Below are 22,622 nucleotides of genomic sequence, written 5' to 3'. Positions count from 1 at the left end.
ATATTGTTTCAAAAACTTTTCCAAAAAACCTAAAATTCATATACTAATAAAAATACAATAAATACAAAACTCGTGCAACGCAAGTGATAGCGACTAGTTTTCAAAAAAATGTATTTCTGAATAGTATATTGATGAGAATGCTTTGTTAAAAAATAAGGAAAAATTTTAAATTTAGGTAAAATATTATTTTATTAAAAGAATGTGTTGTTAAAATGATATCAACGTCATTCTTCAATTTTTTTTATTTTTTTAAGAATCCGGTGCATTAGATTCTCTCCTGTGTTCTTTGAAAAAAATGGTGAGGAAACGCTCTAAAGGACCAATCCAATTACATCGTTCACAGGTTTTTCTATTCAATACCTAATAATAAAAAAACCCCTAATTTCGTCAAACGCCACAAATTTCCCAATTTCATAACCTAAAAAATTCACTTGTTCAGGTATTTTTTGTTGCAGGAATCATGCCAGAGGTCAATTCTCTCGTAAATGAATTCTTAATCAAGCTCAAAAAGCGGTACCGATTGTAGTTAATCAAAGCTGTAAAAGAACAATTACTCTTACACTTCCACTCACGTTCTTTGATTTTTACAGTAAAATTGAGGGGTCGAAGGCCACGGCGAAGTTAACAGCGGAAGTGCTCCGGTCGTTCATATCGCAGAAAAGACTGCCCCACACTAACCAAGCGGACGCTCTCATTGAGGCCGTTAAAGCTGTCGGAGAGGAGCTCATAGACGCCAATCCTGTGGGTAAGCAACTCTTTTATCTGTATCTTCAAAAAAGTTTTAATTTGATAAATCATTTTAATATTAATGCTTGCATATATACACTCGGATACAGTGTTTTCCCTAAGTTTGTTCATTCGGCTTAGTGAATAATTCTGACTGCAGTGCGTGGGTGGGTGCTTAAGTAGTTTCAGTTAGGAATTATGTGACTAAATTTCCACCAATATTGAACTAGAGAGAGAATTAAATTGAATCCGATGTGTATTAGGAAAATGAACTCAATTAGTTACAAGAGTTCCAACTGTCTATATAAATACAGCAACAAAATTACAGGTGTACTAGTAAAAATAATTACAGCTGTACAGGTAATAGCTCTATTACTTCCCCTCAAGGTGGCCGATGAATGTTGCGAGTGGCCATCTTGGATAGTAGAGGAAATAAGGAAGCAGCGGGTAATGCCTTAGTAGAAACATCTTCAAACTGATATTGAGTGCGAATAGGGAGAAGTTTGATGAAGCCTTTTGCGATCTTATCCCGTACAAAGTGGCAATCGATTTCGATATGCTTCGTACGCTCATGGAATGTGGGATCTGTGGCTATGTGAAATGCATCCTAATTATCACAGATTAGCAAAGCTGGTCCAGGAGCTGAAACATGGAAATTTGCCGGTAGTTGATGAAGCCAAATTATTTCACTAGCTGTTGAAGCAAGGGCGTGATACTCTGCCTCTGCAGATGAGTGCGAAATGGTAGACTGTTGGATTTTATACGCAATATTAAGGAGATGAAAAAGAAAATCACAAGAATTTACGTGGTTCGGCGTCTTTATTTAGTAGTGAATAATAGGGTTAAAACATATTATTTATACTAACCCTAGTCCGGGTCATATAAGACTTTAAGGCCCGTACAGGAAATACCCCTGTACCGTACCGCGGGGGCGTTGCCCCCGCACCCCCAACTCATTCAGCGTCCTTAACAATCAAATAGTGAATTAAACTTGCATAAGGTCACTCCACTCCATTCTATTTGATGTGCTCCGCTCCTCTCATTCCATTCAGCTCCGCACCCCCCCCTGCATCAGCCCATTTGATCAAGACCTGTATTCCACTCTATATGAGTCGCTTGTACAACATAGACCGTTCTTGCCTTTCCAAGAAATATGCAAAAACCTGTTACGGATTTACGGGAGTCTAGACAAGAGCCCCAGTCAGCATTAGGGAAGTCTTTGAGTTGGAATGATGATGAAGAGGAGACAAATAAACTTGTCCAACAGTTGCTTTCAAATATCGAAGGAGATGATGTGCTACATCTAGATGAGGTTGTCAAGGAGCAGATACAAACTGACTGAGTTCGTGCATTGCGAATGTGATGTCTGGCCGAGATATGGTGAGGTACAAGAAGCAACCAACTAACCTCCTATAAGAAGAGGCATCAACAAGAGGATCACCTTCAAATGAGCTGAGTTTAGCCTTTGGATCCATAGGCAAAGAGGAAGGCTTGCAAGCAAGAAAACCATAATCTTCAAGCAGCTATAAAGTGTAATAGTGCTGAGATAAAAACAGCCCCTTTGTAGACTTGGCAATTTCCAAACCCAGAAAATATTTTAAAGAACCAAGGTCTTTGAGCTTCAATTGGCTGTGGAGAAACTGTTATAATCCCTCAATGGCATTCAAGTCAGAGACACTAATGATAATATCATCAACATACACTAGTAAAGCAACAAAGGAAGAATTGCTACCCTTTGTGAAAAGAGAATAATCTGATTTGGATTGACTGAAACCATAAAGAACAAGAGCTTGGGAAAGTTTTGAGAACCATTGTCTTAAGGCTTGTTTTAAACCATAAATCGACTTATGCAACAGGCAAACAAGTTTCTCCCCTTGATTATCAATCTGCTCTTGTTTCAAATAGCCCAAAGGAAGTTTAATCACCATTCAAAATGCATTATTGATGTCAAGTTGAATGAGGCCAACCATTTACAGCAACAATGACAAGAAGTAGTTTAATAGTTACTAACTTTGCAACATGAGAAAAGGTTTCAATAAAATCCAAGCCTTCTTGTTGCGTGTGTCCTTTAACCACCAAACAAGCTTTGTATCGCTCAATGGTACCGTCGGAATTATATTTTATTTTGTAAATCCATTTGCAACCGATAAAATGCTTTCCCTTTGGCAGTGACTGAATAGACTCATTGTTATTTGATTCCATAGCTTCCAACTCAGTAGACATGGCATCCTTCCAATGTTGGAATTTTACAGCATGGTGAAAAAATTGTGGTTCATAGTTGGAAGAGCATCTAGGAGGTAAGCACAATGAGAAGAAGAAAGGGTGACATAGGAAATGTATTTTTCCAAGGGATACGGGGACGTAGAGTCGGTTTGAGATGTATGGGACAGCTAGTTACAGTATTAATCTCGCAAATAAGAGGGAGGTTTAGTGACCCTGGAAGTCTTCTTAACAGTTGAAGCTATGTTAGGAGCAGATACATTATGATCATTAATGGGACTTGGGCTGGAGGTAGTAGCTTCAGAAGTAGGTAAGTCACAAGATGTTATAGGTAAAACCAAGTATGGAAATGGATCCACAATGTCTGTGGGGTGAGGAATCGATTGAAAGGGAAACAAGTTCTTATGGAAAATTACATCACAAGAAACAAAGAAAGTTTTTGAGGCAATGTCATAAAGGGTATACCCTTAGATACCCAACAAATATACATGCAATAGCCCGATGATGAAATTTCGTTCACGAAAGGGCAATGTGGGAGCAAAATGTAGGTAGCCAAACACCTGTTTGGCTTGAGGTAGTTATAATCAACAAGCAGATTATAAAGACTTTGGTAAGGTGTCCCATGTTACAGGTGTTGGAGTCTTGTTAATCAAGTAGGCCGCAGTCAAAATACACTCCCTCCAAAACTTAATAGGGACATGAGATTGAATGAAACGTGCTTGAGCCACATTGAGCGGGTGTTGATGTTTCCTTTTCAACACCGAATTTTGTTCATGTTGTTCAACACGAAAATTGGTGCAATATCCCTTTGGCATCGAAGAAATCTGTGTACTGGAGTTCAGGCTCTTTATCAGACCTGAATCTCTTAATGACCTTGCTAAATTGAGTTTCAATGAGGGAGAAAAACTTAGGTATGACGAAACTTACATCTGACTTCTGTTTCATTAGATTAACCCATGTAAACTTAGTGCAATCATCCACCAAAGTCAGAAAATACTGGTAATGTGTTGGTATGTGATATGGACTCCATGTGTCACAATGGACTAAATTACCCATGCCAATCGTCTTCAAATTGGGCATTTCCTGAACAACACAATAATCTATAAGAAATCTGACATGAACAGGAGTTCCTGGTTAAAAAGCTCACAGAGAGCAAATTAAATTGGAATTGTGGAAAGGACATCGTGTAGCATCAATGATGGTATGAGTTTGATAGATCCAGAGAATTGAATAGGAATACGATTATTATTGAGAAGGGTCACAAAGGAGTTTGGAATGGGAACCATGGTTCGAAACAAAAACTAATCAAAGCATATGTGACTTGTAGCACCCGAGTCTACTATCCAGTATCTAGGAGAATGGAGAATTGGCTAAAGGGAAACAGATAAGCTGGTACCTGATGTGTGTGTAGCTGTCATATCAGTTTCAGTACTAGCCTTGGCCGAAGTCATATGAGAATTCGCATAGCCAACAAATGTTGATATTGGTTTGGATTCAAGGTTTGAACAAAGTCGCCAACATTCCCTTGATGATCAGCAGAAGAATTTGAAGCCTGATTTGCTGTGGCATGTGACCTAGCTTGAAGATTTAGGCCTTTGCTTTGATTTGTAGCTGGGAGGATAACCATGAATTTTGTAGCATTTATCTACGGCATGCCCATTAAAAATACAATAGGCGTAAAGTGAACATTCCTTCTTCTGTCCCGTGCCAGAATATTGACTGTTGTTAGATTGGTTACCCTCTGTTTTTATAGAAAAAGCCATGGGATTATTGCTGACAGAAGTTCCAGTTATGGTATTTACATTTCTCTGATGTCCCTCTTGAGAAATGAGTGCAAAAACCTTATTGATAGGTGGAATAGGCTCCACGAGTAATAGTTGGCTACGAGTTTGAGTAATTGAATCATGGAATCCCATTAAGAAAGACATAACATACTCGTCTGATAGTGATCAGCTAGAGCCTTGGTACCTCCATAAGTGCACTTTCCACCTGATCAAACTGGCCTTTGGTTACTAAGTTCCTCCCAAATAGTCTTCAACTTAGTAAAATAGGCACCAACAGTGAGTTGAGCTTGAGTAAGATTCATAAATTCACCCCTTAACTGAAAATGCATGGCCCATTTCTGTGCTGGAATCTCTCTTTGAGATCTTCCCGGATTTCTTGAGTAGAAGTAGCATATATAAGACTAGTCGATATCTCCTTAGATACGGAGCTAAGGATCCACGAAATAACAATGTTGTTATTGCGAGTCCATGGGTTAAGGAGAGCATCATTACCTTTTAGTTTTGGGATAGATTCATTGTTAAAACCTAGCTTTTTCTTTACCGACATGGCTATCACCATAGCTCTGCTCCAAGATGCATAATTGTCACTGGTCAGCTGTTGTGAAACCAGGACAAGACTTGGACTGTCTAAATGATGGAGATAGTCAAGACTTGAACTATCATCAATGGCGGAATTGTTCACCAACGTATAATAATTGCTCACCAACGAAGAAGAATTGTCCAATTGCATCAATGGATTTGTCGCTATGGATTTTCAAAAACAAGGACTGAAGCACAGGTAACAAATCTCGATTGATGAAGATGATTGGAACCTGTGTTGCTCGGACTCTTTATTCCGACCGGGTATGAAATATGGGGCGGACACGGAGCTGTTCGACCGGACATGGCAAGGTTTTCCCTTTTTCTTCTTTCTTCTTTTTTTTTTCTCCCTTCTTTCTCGTTTCCGCTCTCCGAAGTCTCAGGCGGCTCAACCGGAGGAGGCGAAGTGGTTGCAGTAGGTAGAGCCTCTGGAGCAGAGAGAAGGGAGAGAGTCGAAGAGAGAGAGAGCGAATGGAAAATAATGACCAAGGTTAATAATTGGACTTTTATTGGGCTTCTAGGTTAATAATGGACTTTTAATTCTATGCATATAGACCTGTATTTATGACTTCATTTAGCCCATTTATTTTTATTTATTGAAATAATTATCAAAAAACAATTAAAATATGTTAAAAAAATCTTAAACTTAATATTAATTTTTGAAAGCATATATTATAACAAAAACTTATTATTTTAGTATAAATTTTAGATAGTTTTAGGTGACGTTCTATCATTTAACAATTTGTCACATAATTATTATTTCACTTTTTTCATACAAATTTCTTCAAGAAAAAAATTGTTTGAAAAATGTATCCACGTACCGTGTCCAAAATTTGTACTATTTTTAGTCATGTTTCCATATCCTATATTTTAGAAAATAAAAGATCCAAGATTTAGATACTTACTCGTACTCGAGTCCGAGCATCATAGATTGGAACCAAGTATCAAGCTCGTGAGAGGAAGAATTCGGAAGCGGAAAGCTCTGATACCATATTGAACTAGAGAGAGAATTAAAATGAATCCGATGTGTATTAGGAAAATGAACTCAATTGGTTACAAGAGATTCAACTGTCTATATAAATACAGCAACAGAATTACAACTGTACAGGTAAAATAGCCCTATTAGACATTAACTAAAACGAATTTATTTGAAGTTACATCCGATTGTACAAATTTTAAAATGGCATACCAAATGAGTTGATTTTGTGTATAAGTTGAGTCGTATATATCAAAAATTGTAGGAATTTCATTGCATAGGCCATGTGATGACCACTAAGTGGAATTGAATAAGACTAAAGAGGCTACCGGACATAACCAACAATCTGAAATGAAGCATGTTTGAAGCAGAATTCCATGGTATTGTGACCAATGTTTAGTGTATAAGCTATCACAAAGGCTTGACTAAATATGAATAACTTTGGGAACAAGCAGAAATTATGTTACAACAACCAAATAACCCGAATTCCAGAATGCTTCATTGTTTAAATAGTTCTTACTATTTTACACATATACCTCATGTCTGAGACGCATTTTATTTTCATTTATTTTACAATTATCCTATCAAGGATCATTGACGACGAATTCTGTTAAATATTATGGGTCAATTATTTGGAGGTTACGACATGAAGAATCCAAAAGTAGTTTCTCTTGACTGAAGCCACTTGAGCTCACTTGTAAAAGACTGTAAGAAAGCGCACACATTATTGTAGTTTGGGGATTATTCTTAAGCTATATTCAACTGTTAAAACATCAACTAATTCCCTTTAGCTTCTCTGTTCTTTCTGCTTTACTTTCTGGATAATGTAGCATGACTATGATTTCAGAGCTAGCTGTCGGTAATATCGTGAGACGTGTTCTACATATCATACGAGAAGAAGATCTTTCTCTCACTACAGCTGCTGTAGGTGGATTAAGTTTGTCAGCAGAAAGTGACAATGAAGATGATGTGGATCAAGATGATCATCCAGCCCTTTCAGCTACTGCTGTAGCAGCTGCTGCTAGAAGCACTCTGAGACCACCTTCGTTGCAGACTCTTCTTGAGGACATGCCTCACTCAACCGCTGTGCCTCAGACATCTTCTTCTGGGGGTGATTCTGAAGGAAAAAGCAAATGTATGCTCTTAGCATTTATCATTTAGAATCTTCTTCAATCAGTTCCTAAAACTGTGACTAATACTTGGAGTGTTTCATTGTCGTAGGATTTGAGCATTAGTTTTTTCCTCATAAATGTGGCTAATGGTGGTTGAGGATGCATTCTTCGTCGTTCATTCAGTTTGATGTAGCATGAAAACAAATCATTTAGCATGTTGATTTTTAATCTCTTATGTGTTGATGATTATTGCTCTATTTCCTTCAGCTGCTGATAAGAATTTGAAGACTCGGAAGCTCAAGCATAATGTCATCGAGGCAGTTAATGAACTCATTCAAGACATTTCTACTTGCCATGAACTAATTGCTGAACAGGCAGTTGAGCATATACACCAAAAGTATGTTCCAAGAAACTTTATCAGAATTATTACACATTCGTGTAAATTTCTTGTCTGCTTTTTTTGAATGTCTTCAAGGATTTTGTAATAATTTGTTGTGCTTGTGTCATTGGTTTTAAAGTAATCACTGCTTATGACATCTCAAAATTATGCCTTTGCTTGGCTGTGGCAATCAAGTCAAAACTGTGATCTTGTTATATTGTTTTATATTGAAATTTAGTTCTAGCATTTTTACTAGCATACATAAAAGGTTAAGTTCTTGACACTCAAGTGAGTTTGAGTTGGAAGTTTGCTCACATTTAGGTTGTTATTATCAGATGATACCAAAGTAGCGTTGTGTATTTAATCCGGGGTTTTAATTTGTTGTGGTGGATTGAGGGAGCATCCTTTGGGAAGGTCACTCTTTGCCTCCTAAGTGTTCTTTTCGGACAAGTAGATTTTTACTCTCAGCTCATTATCTGGATTTAACAAGCTTGAATTCTTAATTTTAATTTAATAAACAACTCATTAAGCCTCATTTACGTGATAAGTACATTTCTAGTCCTTTTAAAACTTCTGATTTGAACGTGATATTGATTTTGGAAATTATAACTATAGACAATTATACTATTGTATTCAATTCTGAATGTGATGTTGAGGCTTCTTTGTTTGCCTTACTATGAGGCTGGCATGAATCCGGATTTTATAATGGCCCTGGTTGACTTCTAGATTTGCACTTTGCATCGTTCTGTGATATTCTAGTGAATGCAGTAAGTAATGATATCATATATCCTGTTGATGTAATAAGAATCAATTTCGTAACATGGCTATATAAGTAACCTTGATGTTGACAATATCTTTCTTTACATGGAGCCTGAGTGTAACATTCTGGGCAAAATATTTTGTTGATACCTTTTTAACCTTTGAATAGTCCCATATGAAATATGTGTTTATCAATTGCGTTACATAACCTCTACTCCGTCTTCAACACATCCCATTTCAATACTTTCATATGATAAACTGAATTAGACTGGTAGAGATGGTCAAGAGGTAGTCACATATGCTGGGGAAATCAATTGACGGTGTAGTCAAGTGATATTTTTCAACTGAACCACAAAGTGTCAGGTTTCTCCCTTTTACTGAAGGTTAAGTTTTCACAAACTCCCTTTTTCAAAGTTTTAGAGTATCCCAATATTTTCATAAACCTTTTATATTTGCTGTTGACCGAGCTCGTCTAAAGTAAATTATAGATAAATGTGGTATATAGACACATTACATGTACGAGTTGTATGGAAAGTAAACGAACAATTCTCGGTGTACAAAATTGCTTTCATAGAAGAAAACTAGAAGCCTCACATGCCTCGGCCTCACGAGGGATCCAATGTAATAAAAAATGACAAAAAAAATTCCGACCCCACCTCCATTGTGAGACCTCTGTAAGAGGTCTATGAAGTCTGGTCTGTACACCTCGCATGCCTCTAAGTAAACATGCTGGATGATTATTTATATCAATATTATTAAACACATATTTGTGATTGATTAAGGAACATAATAATTGATTAGCTAATTTTAATAAGGTAAGTTTGGGATTATTTATTTTTCCCAACTGTATATGTGCCGCTTCCTTCCTAATAATTGGTGAAGTAGCTAGGCATTGAAAGAGTGATTTTTAGGGTTGATTGTTGTATGTTGCATCTCGGAGCTATCTTACCATCTAGCTGTTGTTTTCCTATATCAGGTAGTTTTTCAATTTTCTGGGATCCATGTTGGAGAGGGGCATATAATGTATATATGGGAAGAGTTAATATCCTACTAGGGGTTGACATCATGAATCGGTTTTGTCATTTCATTCTCTTCTTTTTATCCCTTCCACGTATTGCTTTTCTAGCAAGCAGAACGGGAAAACGGGGAAAGAGCTCTCTAAACTTATTATCATTTGGTGCCGTCATATGCCGTTAAGATATGTTCTTATTTCAAATTTGAGTCATTCTAGCATGCAACATATCTATTTTAACATTTACATAGGTGTTGCATTGATCTTGGGTGTATTTTGTCCTTTAATGACCCATACTTGGTATCGTAACAGCATTGTTAATTTGGTCTAGAATTTCACTTTTAACTTGATTGGTATCCTATTTCATCCAAACTCTTGTGTACTCCAACCTGTTTCCACCTTATGTGATACGTATACTCAAGTTATGATTCTCTATAGTTGACTTGAAATACTTAATATAATTACTTTTCTGCCTCGTGCTTCTTTATTATGACACAGTTATCATCTGTATTCCTATACTTTTATGTTATTTAAAACTTGTCTTCAACATGTCCAATCACATGTAGACAGAATACATTTTCTCCATCAATACCTAACATGTGAACATTTTTTATATAATTAGGTAGTGGCAAGACTTGAACAAGGACCTTTGGGTGCTCCGATACCATATTGAACCACTTGATCTTTAAGCTTTTGAAGAGTTCACTAGCATATCATTTAAATCTTACCTTCAACTATCTTAGTTCCCTATAAGCTAAAAATTTTGATTCCACAGTGATCTTCCAAAGTTTAACTAACTATTTACCCCTTAAGAAGTCTTATAAACTAGAACAATGTCATCGGCGTAATACATAGACCAAGGACCTCATCTTGGATATGTCTTGTAAGCTCTTTAATAAGCAAAAAAGATAAGGACTCACAGTAAAACCTTGATACCATATAGCAATTAGAAGCCGCACTAGTTCTTGTAAACTTAATGTATACAATAAAGCATCTGTGGGACTAAGAATACCTGCCTTTCTTCTATTATTCCATAACTGTCTGTTTCTGCATTTTTTGGTATATGATGTACTTATTCAAACCAATAAAACTATCTGATCGTGGCTATTGCACAGTGAGGTTATCTTGACTTTAGGAAGCTCAAGAACAGTAACAGAATTCCTATGCGCTGCGAAGGAGAAAAAGAGATCATTCAGAGTTTTTGTTGCGGAGGGAGCGCCAAGGTACTGTATGTACTTGGTTATATTGTGGCAAAGGGAGTTTGTTTAGGTTACACATATTATGGAAGATTTTCCTCTTCTCATACCATTTCTTCTTCATGTTGCTTGGTTCGTATTAGATATCAGGGACATGCTCTCGCAAAAGAACTGGCTGCAAGGGGACTACAGACTACAATTATTACTGATTCTGCAGTTTTTGCAATGATTTCCCGAGTCAACATGGTATGCGACTATTGCAGCATTTTTCATTTCAACTTTTTGAAATTTTCTAAACTAATTTTGTCGTTGACCCGATATTCCCATCTAAAGGTTATTGTTGGCGCACATGCTGTAATGGCCAATGGTGGGGTTATAGCTCCAGTGGGGATGAATATGGTGGCCCTAGCAGCTCAAAGGCATGCTGTCCCTTTTGTCGTACTCGCTGGCGTTCACAAGGTATTTCGGCATCATAGACTCTAACCTCCGAACTTTTGAGGTGCATAACTTGAAGCCAATCATATTGATTGTTCCGTGAAAGAAATAAAGGTCTTGGAACAGTATTGGATTGCTAGAAATTGCCATTAAATAGAATGTGGCTACTGTATTCTTACCTGATGTTGTTCTTGTGCTAGGAGGATCCTTTGTTAAATTTTCAGTTTACATGAGAATATAAGACTTTGAGCTCTAAACTAGTAAAAACTAAATTTTAATTTTTAAAAAAAATTCCTAAATTTGAATTAAGTAAAACTTGAATATGTAGGAAGATGTGTTACAGTAGCAAACTAATCTCTACTGAATGTTCGTATAGCCTTCTCTTGATATCCAGATTCAGCTATCATATGTATAGTTTGTGGTTTTCTGAATTCCGTCTTTGTGGTTCCTTTTTCTACAACCTCTTGTGCTAGTCTGCTTACTAATTGTTCATCTGCCCTGCACAATCTTTTAAACTATATGCATCTTTGGTTAAGGATATTATTCATTATGTTGTTACTGGATAATCAATCTGTAACTTTTTATTATTGTGAGAAATATAATTTTGTTAATCGTGATATAAAATACAGACATCAAGAGAAGGAATGCTCTCAAAATATAAGAAAATGAGTTAAAAAATATAATCAAGAATATTCACTTTCTTCCAATCAGCACGTAAAATAAAGGGAATTCTTTAAACTTCTCGATGTATAAGCCACAAGAATGGGAGGGCCTTGCTCTTTCCTGTAATCTCTCTTTTTTGTTCAAACTACCCAAAAAAAGTCAACACCACAATTCTCCGTATTTCACCAACTTCTGTGAGCTAAAACCAACAGTTTTTTTTTTTTTTTTTTTGATATCCCAGTGCACCATTCAGCATAACCCATTCTAAATCTTCTTCTCTTAATAAGCTGCAATGTAAAAATCTAGCAACATGATGGTGTAACAATAAAGTGATCAATACTTAGAAAGAGGATAGGACATAACAGGTATTAATCCTCCTATGGGAAACCAGCCAAGAGAGCACCATACTCGAGTAAGGCATGCAAGATTTCTGATTGAGAGTAGTCCCAAGAATACAAAACTCGGCATTAGCTCTTTCATTGCCCTTTTGTGTATGGTAAATGTACTGAATAGGGAATTAAAATGATTGTTCCCTATATTTGTCCCTGTATAATATAATACCTCTTTAGTTTTAACAAGCAGTTTTGCCATGCTATGTCATGCTTCTCTTTAATCAGGTAGAAGTTACAGTTGCAATTGAGCAAATGTTGGCTTGGGGAAATATTTTGTTCATTTTTAATTAAAATTGTCATAATATGTCGTTAACCAAATGACTTAATAGCTGTTTTATTTACTTTATAATTATGATTGCAGTACTCTTAAAGGAATTTCAAGTGCCATTTTATATCAGTGAAAAGGAGAGCAATTTGTCTACAAGAGAATGAAGAATCCTGTGAAATTGTAATTTGAGATGATGGTTTAGGCCTCCAGCAATAATATGTTTGCGGTTTCTTGATCGAAACATACAAGTGAATATATGTTGTAGGTTGTATCAAAAAATTATTTTGAAGTTTGACATGCACTGTTATGTTACCTATCATTTTCAGTAAGTGCAGACGGTGTCTGAGTTCTAAATTAACTCTCTACCGATGTTGATGTTGACAACTGTATTGACACACTACTTGTCCAGTGTCTCAAGCGTCCTTAGCATCACTGAATATTGTGTGCATCTCTAGATTCTCAGGGTAATACATTATTTAATTCTATCTGCTTTATCAGAACCTTTCTTCAATTATGCAGTTGTGTCCTCTGTACCCACATAACCCAGAGGTCTTACTGAATGAGCTGAAATCCCCATCCGAGCTGCTGGACTTTGGAGAATTTTCAGATTGTTTGGATTTTGGATGTCGCTCTGGTTCACCTCTCCTTCATGTTGTTAATCCTGCATTTGATTATGTTCCACCGAATCTCGTTAGCTTATTTATTACAGACACGTAAGTTTACATCACCAAGAAATATAGATTACCTAGAGAAGATGCCGACTCTTGAATGCATTGCTTCTCATTATTGCAGAGGTGGGCACAATCCTTCATACATGTACCGACTCCTTGCTGATTATTACTCTGCCGATGATTTAGTAGTGCGACGGAGATCGGCCTCTTGAAATGCAGTTAACTACATCTGTTTATTAAACATGTTGGTAAAAGTCTTTCTCCTATACCAATTATGTCAAAAACCAAACTACCTGAATTTCCATGCTCTGAAATGAAAAAAAGAGATTAAATGTTTTATACGAATATTAAAAATCAGCAATCAGGCTTTCATATAAATTAAATTGCTCAACTAGCAGAAGCCAATCAGTTTCGAAACTCAGCAATCATCGTTATGTATTTCTGGAGCCCAAATTACATTCTTCCATTATGTATATTCCTAGTAATAAGTTTTACCTAAATTGTGCGATGTTTTTTCTCCTCTTATATTCTTCTTTTCTATTTAAGTTTCCTGATAATCATCTTGATCGAGTTGTACAGCTCTTCATAGGGACATTGCTTGATTCTTTTTTCTTTTCTTTGAATAGGGTTTTGAGCTTGTGGTAGTAGATGCCTGTCAGAAGCTGCGGTTATGGATAAGAACATGTCCCGTATAAAGAGAAAATGGATGGAGGTTTTTTATCCTTTTGATTGCGATGAAGTGCATTGTTGAAACAAAATCAGTCTTTACATTTTTATATGTAGTTGAATTCTATAATGATGGTGAAATAGTGTCCTTCATGCACAAAATTGTCCAGAGTTGTATTGGCATATGAAATTTTGGAATCATTTTGCATTGTCGAAAAACTTGTGTAGGATGTTTGGTTGTTAAGTTTCTATATTTGCATATGGAAAGATATTATTTTCCCCAGCTTTTGGTGAAATCTTGCTGAAAGTTAATTGCAGACGGCTTCAATTAGAAAGAGTCAACTGTATTATTTAGCAAGGTGAAAGGACACTCGCAAAAATAGAAAAAAAGTAGTATGATCCATCTTGTTTGATTATTTTTATTTTTTCCCCAATCATCTTTGCAGGAAAGTAGATTTTTCAGAACTAATAATTTGTTTCTAGCAGCCAATCGATCAGGATAAAACCGGTTACTGCTTTGAAGATAGGATTGCAATACCCAATTTTGTAATTCTTTTACCCCTTTTCTGGGCGTCGATCCGGGCTCGGGGTGGTCTCCGGAGTACTGGTGAAGTGTGTGGTCACAGGACCTCGGAGTTACTCTTCTATTTTTGACACGCCTTCTCTTAGCAAATGTGATATGTTGGCATTTTCTCATAGAATAATGATATTTATCAGCTATTGCAGTAGTGATTTTATGTAACTTGTCATTTAAGTCATTAATTCCTGTATTTTGTTGTCTCAAATAGCAAACTAATATTTCAAATAACAAATGCTACATAAGGTGACTACTATCATAGTAGCTGACTATGAATAACATTACTGTTTTTCATATATTGGGTGTCAAAAATGCATTGGAGAAATGATCAATCTTGACTCAAGGTCATACTAGAATAAGCAAATAGCAAAGGAGAATATAGCCAGTCTTATTGACAACTTTTCCTGTGTGTCACCCTGTTGGATATTGTCCGGCTAGCCTACAATGCCATGCCGAGTAACGCTTTTGGATGCATCAATTTAACTTCGGCCAGGTCAATGCCGTCCAGGGGTTATTTGGCGTGTAGGGGCTCAATGTCATTACTCTCACAATCCGGATCACTCAATTCGGGTTTGAATTCCTACTAGCTATCAAGCTTCAAGTCCCATTACTTTTTGGTTGGACCAGTGGCTGAACCCAAGAACATCAAAACCACCCCACTTCCTCAAAAACTCACACTGCCATCCCTATACTACGTGAACCTCACCGGAGTCAGCACTGGCAAGGGCCAGGTGATGTAGTATAAATAACAAAGAAAGAAGAAGGGGGAAGTGAGGAAAAGAGAAGAGAGGAACCGGGGAAGAACACAGAGAGGAGAAACGGGGCTGTAGCCAAACTTTTATTCAATCAAATTCATCATCCCAAAATTACAAATCAAGATAGGTTTAAATAATAAAAACCTAGAAATATAGGGCCAAGCCCATTATTTAAGTCCTAACTAAAATACGTAAACTTAAATAAAAGTCCAACTGAAATAATAATAAAAGTCTAACTAAAATACTGAAACAATAATAAAAGTCCGACTATAATGATGTCCTCATCAACTCTCCCGGGGTGGGAGAAAACTCGACCCTGTCAAGTGGATATATCATCGTAGACTCTCGTCAATCTCCCAACCATAAGTTGAGTGGTTGGGCAAGTTTCTTCCGGCGTCTGTAGAAATGCGTCAGTGGCGGTCTGAACCTGGTGTTCTCATCAACGCCCCTCGGGTGGACGGGAGGCGATCTGGGCCAAGGAAGATCCTGCTAACTCCGATAAAGCTCTAGCAAATCTGGATCCAAATGCTGTAGTGTCTCCCTGGAGATCCATGCACAATCAGAATCTGGTCGACCAACCCAACGAACAAGGAAGCGTTGAACCTCTCCATCATTAGTGAACACAGTTTCTTCATCTAAAATAGCATCAATTTTATCTGTGTGTGCTGTGAGAGGTGGTAGTGGGTTAGAGGGGGCCAAAGAATTAGGATTAAGGTCCACAAAAGGAGGTAACAGGGGATCATCTGAGGGAATGAAATGGCCTTTATAAGCTACAAGGTCTTCAACATTGAAAGTATGGTGGTAACCAATATGGGATGGAATGTCGACAATATATGCATTTGGATCAACTTGCTTTAAAATTTTAAAAGGACCAGCACTACGAGCTTGCAATTTGGAGGCGGGTCCATGTAGACGCCGCTCTGATCTAATTCGAACCATAACGTAATCCCCAACATTAAACTCAATATGTCGTTTATGTAAATCAACTTGTAGTTTATAATTTGCATTACTAGCTTCAAGTTGTTTATTGATCTCAATGTGCAAATCACGAAGGTGTTGTGCAAATGCTTCGGCTGATACTGACACTCTAGCCTGTGGGGACATAGGGATGAGATCTAATGGTTTCCTAGGCTTGTATCCGTGAACGGCTTCAAATTGACTCATACCTAATGAACGATTTACGGAGCTATTATACGCGATTTGAGCGACTGGAAGGATTAAATCCCAATTTCGAAGGTTCTTCCAGACCAGACAACGTAATAAGTTACCAAGACTCCGATTAACAACTTCGGTCTGACCGTCAGTTTGAGGGTGGTAGGCTGTAGAAAATTTTAATTTGGTACCCATCTTATGCCACAAAGTCCTCCAAAAATGGCTAGTGAAGCGAACGTCCCTATCGGACACGATGGTCTTGGGAAGTCCATACAGTTTGACAATCTCGTTAAAGAATAACATGGCAACCTTGGATGCATCCGATGTTTTGCTACAGGGGATAAAGTGAGCCATTTTCGAGAAACGATCGACAACCACGAAAATAGAATCATGCTTCTTTGGGGTGCGTGGCAGTCCTAGCACAAAATCCATACTAACGTCTTGTCAAGGACAATTGGGGACGGGGAGAGGAGTGTATAGGCCTGTGTTCTGCTTCTTCTGTTTGGCCAATTGACAAGTGTTACATGCACTAACAATTTTAGCCACATCTCTCTTTAAACTAGGCCAATAGAATTGGCATTCAACCTCCTCAATGGTCTTATCACGCCCAAAGTGACCGGCTAACCCTCCCGCGTGAACTTCCCACACTATAAAATCTCGCACTGAAGTTCGAGGGATGCACAATTTATTGGCTCGAAAGAGATAACCCTTCTCAAGTCGAAAGCCATCTGTGCTGTTTGATTGTCCTCCTTGCAAATCGAGAAAGATATCCTTAAAATCTGGGCATGCCTCGTAATCCTCCTTAAGCCTTTCAAAACCAATGATTTTGACACTCATGATCGACAAAAGGGAGACACGACGACTCAACGCGTCAGCTGCTTGGTTCTCCACGCCCTTCTTGTGCTTTAAAACAAATGAATAGACTTGCAAATATTCAACCCAACGTCCATGCCTAGAACTTAATCTCTTCTGAGAGTTGAGGTAACGGAGGGCTTCGTGGTCCGAATAAAGGACAAATTCTTGGGGCAACAAGTAATGGCGCCAATAGCGCAAAGCCTGGACCACCGCATACAGTTCCTTATCATACGTTGAATATCGTCATTTGGCCTCATTTAACTTTTCACTGAAATAGTCGACAGGGTGACGATCCTGACTTGAGACTCCGCCTATACCTACCCCAGAAGCGTCACATTCAACTTCAAAGACTTTGGAAAAATCGGGAAGACGCATGACAGGAGCTTCTGTCATTCGCTCCTTGATTAACTTAAAGGCCTTCGCCACCCCTCGTGTCCAATGAAACTCCCCTTTCTTCATGCACTCTGTGATAGGCGCCATAATAGTGCTAAACCCTTTAATAAAACGACGGTAAAACGTAGCTAAGCCGTGAAAGCTCCTGACATTATGAATGGCCTTAGGCTCAGGCCAGTCAATTATGGCCTGAATCTTAGTAGGGTCAGCAGACACCCCTGTCGACGATACAATAAACCCCAGAAAAACTACGCTATTGGTGAAAAAGGAACATTTCTTGACATTAGCATACAGGTTAGTCTCGCGAAGGGTAGAGCAAACTTGTTTGAGGTGGTCACGGTGTTGCTCCTTAGTTTTACTATAGATGAGGATATCATCAAAGTAGACAACAAGAAATTTACCCATGAACGGCCGAAGAGTTTGTGTCATTACTCGCGTGAAGGTACTCGGAGCATTACTTAGCCCAAAAGGCATGACCAGCCATTCATAAAGGCCATCTTTTGTCTTAAACGCGGTCTTCCACTCGTCCCCTGGGCAAATTCTAATTTGATGGTACCCACTCTTTAGATCGATCTTTGAAAAGATTGTCGCGCCAACCATCATATCTAGCATATCATCAAGCCTGGGAATGGGAAAACGATACTTCACCGTGATCCTATTGATAGCGCGACTATCCACACACATTTTCCAAGATCCATCCTTTTTGGGCGTCAATAGGGCGGGGACAGCACATGGGCTTAAACTCTCACGAATGAATCCTTTGTTGAGAAGGTCATCCACTTGCCTTTGGAGCTCAGCGTGCTCGATAGGATTCATCGTATAATGTGGCAAATTTGGAAGGGATGCACTGGGGACGAAATTTATGGCATGTTGAATATCTCTTAGCTGAGGTAGATGATCAGGTAGGTCCTCCGGAAAGACATCTCGAAACTCCTGAAGGATCGATTGGACTTCCGCAGTATCCTCACTTGTGGAGTTAGATGAAACCTCCATGACTACTAAGCCGAACACAATTGAGTCACCAACAATTGTACGCTCAAACTCTGTAGGACTAATGATATGCAACCCCTTTTGTTCCACACTTTTCTTCGCTTCTAGTGAGCTAGCCGGCTTTGGGGGTAGTGGGTTAAGGTGAATCTTCTTTCCATTAAACACGAAGGAGCAGGAATTGGATCGACCATATATGGTTACATCTAGGTCAAAGAGCCAAGGTCGTCCTAAGATGATGTGCCCGACGTCCATCGAAATAACGTCACACCATATATGGTTCTTATACTCCAGGAACTGGATAGGGACTAAACAACGCTCCTTAACAGCTATAGACGAGGTGTCAACCCAAGAGACACTATAAGGTTGGGGGTGAGGAACTGGCTTCAACCCTAGACGGGATATAGTAGCCTTCGAAACCGCATTAATATAGCTGCCACTATCCACGATAACTTTACAGCCCTCGTTATTAATCTTGATGTAGGTGTGGAAGATGGCATGACGGCGCCAATCGTCGGCATCCTTCGGCTGGGTGAGGGTGCAACGGACGACACCGACTCTGGGTGTATGTGGGATAATGGGACTAGCCTGAATACAACCTAAGAAGGTATCCTCACTGTCCTCCAAGTCTTCGAACTCTTCTAACTTAGACTCATAAACCTGATCCTCTAGTGGTTCGACGACTATATCCTCACGTTCGTCCAGAACTAGGGCTCGGCTAGGGCACTTAGAAGCAATGTGACCAAAACCCTTATAGTTGAAGCATTGCAAACGGGAGGATGTCCTTGAAACCTCAGAACCTCTACCTTTGCTATCCGATGCAGGGGTAGTATTAGAGGGAGGAGGACCTAGAATAGACTTAGGGGATGGCGTGGATGCAGATGAGGTTGTAGTGCGGGAGTCACTACGATTTCTATACGGTGTCCTAGTCACTAATTCATAATCCCGAACGAAAGAGTAGGCGTGGTCGAGAGTGGTGACACCCCTAAGGACAAGCTCGCGCCTAAGTTCGTCTCTTAAACCTTGCCTAAACCTACTCAAAGTCATAACTTCATCCTCAACAACCTGACATTTCATTCAAAACTCATCAAACTGAGCAACATATTCGGTCACAGGTCGATTGCCTTGTGTAAGTGCGTTCCATTGATCCAGCAAGTTACCCCTATAAGATTGGGGTAAATATTTTTCTTGAAGGCGGCGCTTCATTTCATCCCAACTCCCAACAGGGAGAGCATGACGCCTTTCAAGGAGGTCCTCAACACTCTTCCAAAAGAGTTGAGCAGTGCCAGTTAACTTCAAACTGGCAAGTTGTACCCTCCGATCTTCCGGGACCCCATACCATGCAAAGAAGCGATCCATATCTCTAACCCATTGATTGAATGCACTAGGATCTAGACAACCGTCAAACGTAGGGGCATCCAACTTAATGTTTCGAAAGAGGCGCTCCTCGTGGCGAGGGGGAGATTGTGTACCATGACGGTAATACCCCCGCTCTCGTTCCCGAGCCTAATTCCCTTCCCTACGACCATGTCGGGCGTGGTGTCGACCACCTTGTGGGCGACGATGAGGCCTATTAATGGAAGCCTCAGAGTTCTCAGCCTCGGTCGAATATGGGATTGGGTCAAGAGTATTCAACCTAGCGGTTAGGGCGCTATTCTCTTCACGAGTAGCGGCTACCTCAGTTTGGACAGCTGTTAGTTGATTTTGTAATTGTGCAAGCTGTCTGGTGAGGGCCTTAATTTGGGCGGGGTCCATGGTAAGGTTACTAGAGTTAGAGGCAGTAACGCAACCACTACGCAATTGCATACACGGTAACACGACTACGTAAAGTGCACTATTGAGATCAATAATCAACAATCAACTAGTGCCAACCGAAGAATTAGTTATTGAAATTATTATTTATTTATTTATTTATTTTTTTTTTGTTATTTTGTCAATTTAAAGGTTGGGATTACTTATGGCTCGATCGCAAACTAATACTACTAATGCTAATAAAATAGAAAAGCAAATGTCCAAATACTAGGTCTAGTCACGTGGGGTAAACGATTGAGTAATGGAATTTAGTTCGTGAAATATAATCGAATAGGTTTAAGGCAGTATTATCAAAGGGCTAGTACAGATCAATGGAATTTAGTTCGTGAAATACAATCAAATAGGTTGAAGGCAATATTATCAAATGGTCAGCACACAACGAATTAATTGATGCAATTCTAAAATAAAGAAATAGCGTCAACTAAAAGTAAATAGGACTAGGAACTCCCTGAGTACCGTTGGTTTGAGTCGTCCCAGCGTCGAATGTCTCCACGTTCTGAACTACTAAGCCCTGAGATGCCAAGATAGGAAATTCCGTGCTCGTCGAGGTGCGGTACTGAACAGTCAACTAAAATGGACCTGTAAATGATGTCAGAAAAATTAAAATTCACGATACTTTTTTTTTTTTTTTGCTCTTTCTTTTCTTTTTTTTTTTGACTTTTTTTTTCTCTTTTTTTTAATAATAATACAAAATCAGAATAACAAAATAATAAATGAGCCCATTTCACAAATTTGGGCCTAAATTACAATCAAAATCTCAATCAAGCCCAATCCCAATTGATAACTAATAACCCAACCCACTTAATTATTAAACCAGTTAACCCAAAATCCAATTGATAACTAATACCAACCCACTTAATTAATAAATTAATTAATTAATAATCCAATTAACCCAACCCAATAACTAAGAACCCAACCACTTAACTAATAACCCAATTAACCCCATACTTCATTAGAACAAGTCGCGGCTGAAAGTTGTCGAAACCGGCGACTGGACTGGCCGACGAGGAACGTCTCAACGACGTTGGGCTTGGCCGACGATTACTGGAACAATCGGCAGTTTGCTGGCGGCGAGGCTGGGGTTCCGTTTAGAGGAGATGAAAATTGGATGGTTTGGTCGGGTTTGAGGCGATGAATGGAGGCTGTAGTGTTCGGGTGTTGAAGATGATAGGAGTGGGTTTGGATTTTCAGCATAGTTGGGGTTTTCTGTATTGTTGGGTTGATTGCGTAGTTGGGTTTACTGGATGGTTTGGTCGGCTTGCAGGGTGAAAGAAACCACTTTGCTGTCTGTAAAGTTGGTTTGGAGGCGAGGGATACTGTATTATTGTTTTCAGCAGTTGGGCAGCAACGGAGTCTGTATATTGATGGTGCGTGAATTGCTGTCCAGGGTTTGCTCTCATACCAATTTGATGTAGTATAAATAACAAAGAAAGAAGAAGGGGGAAGAGAGGAACCGGGGAAGAACACAGAGAGGAGAAACGGGGTTGTAGCCAAACTTTTATTCAATCAAATTCATCATCCCAAAATTACAAACCAAGATAGGTTTAAATAATAAAAACCTAGAAATATAGGGTCAAGCCCATTATTTAAGTCCTAACTAAAATACGTAAACTTAAATAAAAGTCCAACTGAAATAATAATAAAAATCCAACTAAAATACTGAAACAATAATAAAAGTCCAACTATAATGATGTCCTCATCACCAGGTCCCTCATAGCACAGGAGATCCTAGCATTCGACCCAGGAGATTCAGGGACGGTTATAACCCGTTTGGTTCAACCCACAACGCAAATCCAGGATGAATTTCTAGCTCGTTGGGGGCATTTGGTACCTTCTTTTCAGCCACAAATGTAAGACAGCTCCACCTGTAGTTCTCCATTTACTGGAATGGATTTGGTGCTGCCAATGGAGAACAGTTTGATACACAGTAGTTCGGGTTGGGTTCTTTGGCGTGCTTGGCTATGGCAGCTGCACCAAATAATGTGAACTCAGTCTAGTATATTATGGCCAATCTACAGAAGCAGAATCTTAGGAACTCGTCCGACACTGCAAATTCTTGGGCATATTGCGTAAGTTTCTTTCCAAATCGACATCTGGGTGAACGAAATTGAGTATTGCATTGTCTTCCATGTAATGAATCTAGACTGGAATTAAACGCCACTAGTGCTGAATAGCATTACTCATTTTTGTGTGCATGAATCACTAAATTTTCTTTATTTGATGGCTGCATAATGGTACGTTGAACAGGGAAAG

At 38.7% G+C, this 22,622-nt stretch overlaps 1 protein-coding gene across 5 annotated transcripts; it reads left to right on the top strand.

Annotated features, from left to right (window-relative positions):
- Window positions 1–264: 264 nt before the first annotated feature.
- Window positions 265–14,121, top strand: LOC111384500 (translation initiation factor eIF-2B subunit beta). 5 transcript variants are annotated; one of them, XM_023008807.1, is made up of 11 exons: window positions 265–343; window positions 456–513; window positions 591–745; window positions 7,214–7,420; window positions 7,665–7,794; window positions 10,663–10,770; window positions 10,887–10,989; window positions 11,077–11,202; window positions 13,021–13,214; window positions 13,294–13,420; window positions 13,799–14,121. In XM_023008807.1, exons 2-10 carry the CDS (start codon window positions 461–463, stop codon window positions 13,382–13,384), a joined length of 1,167 nt encoding a protein of 388 aa, XP_022864575.1. In that variant the 5' UTR covers window positions 265–343; window positions 456–460; the 3' UTR covers window positions 13,385–13,420; window positions 13,799–14,121. The 5 variants fall into 5 exon arrangements, with proteins under 5 accessions (XP_022864575.1, XP_022864560.1, XP_022864567.1 ...); XM_023008792.1 differs by having other exon boundaries at window positions 7,133–7,420; XM_023008799.1 differs by having other exon boundaries at window positions 313–343; window positions 440–513.
- Window positions 14,122–22,622: the final 8,501 nt, after the last annotated feature.

The sequence above is a fragment of the Olea europaea genome, chromosome 3 (assembly GCF_002742605.1).
Source record: "Olea europaea var. sylvestris chromosome 3, O_europaea_v1, whole genome shotgun sequence".
Lineage (NCBI taxonomy): Eukaryota > Viridiplantae > Streptophyta > Magnoliopsida > Lamiales > Oleaceae > Olea > Olea europaea.
The sequence above is the reverse complement of the archived record's forward strand: the minus strand, read 5'-3'. Positions and strand labels throughout refer to the sequence as shown.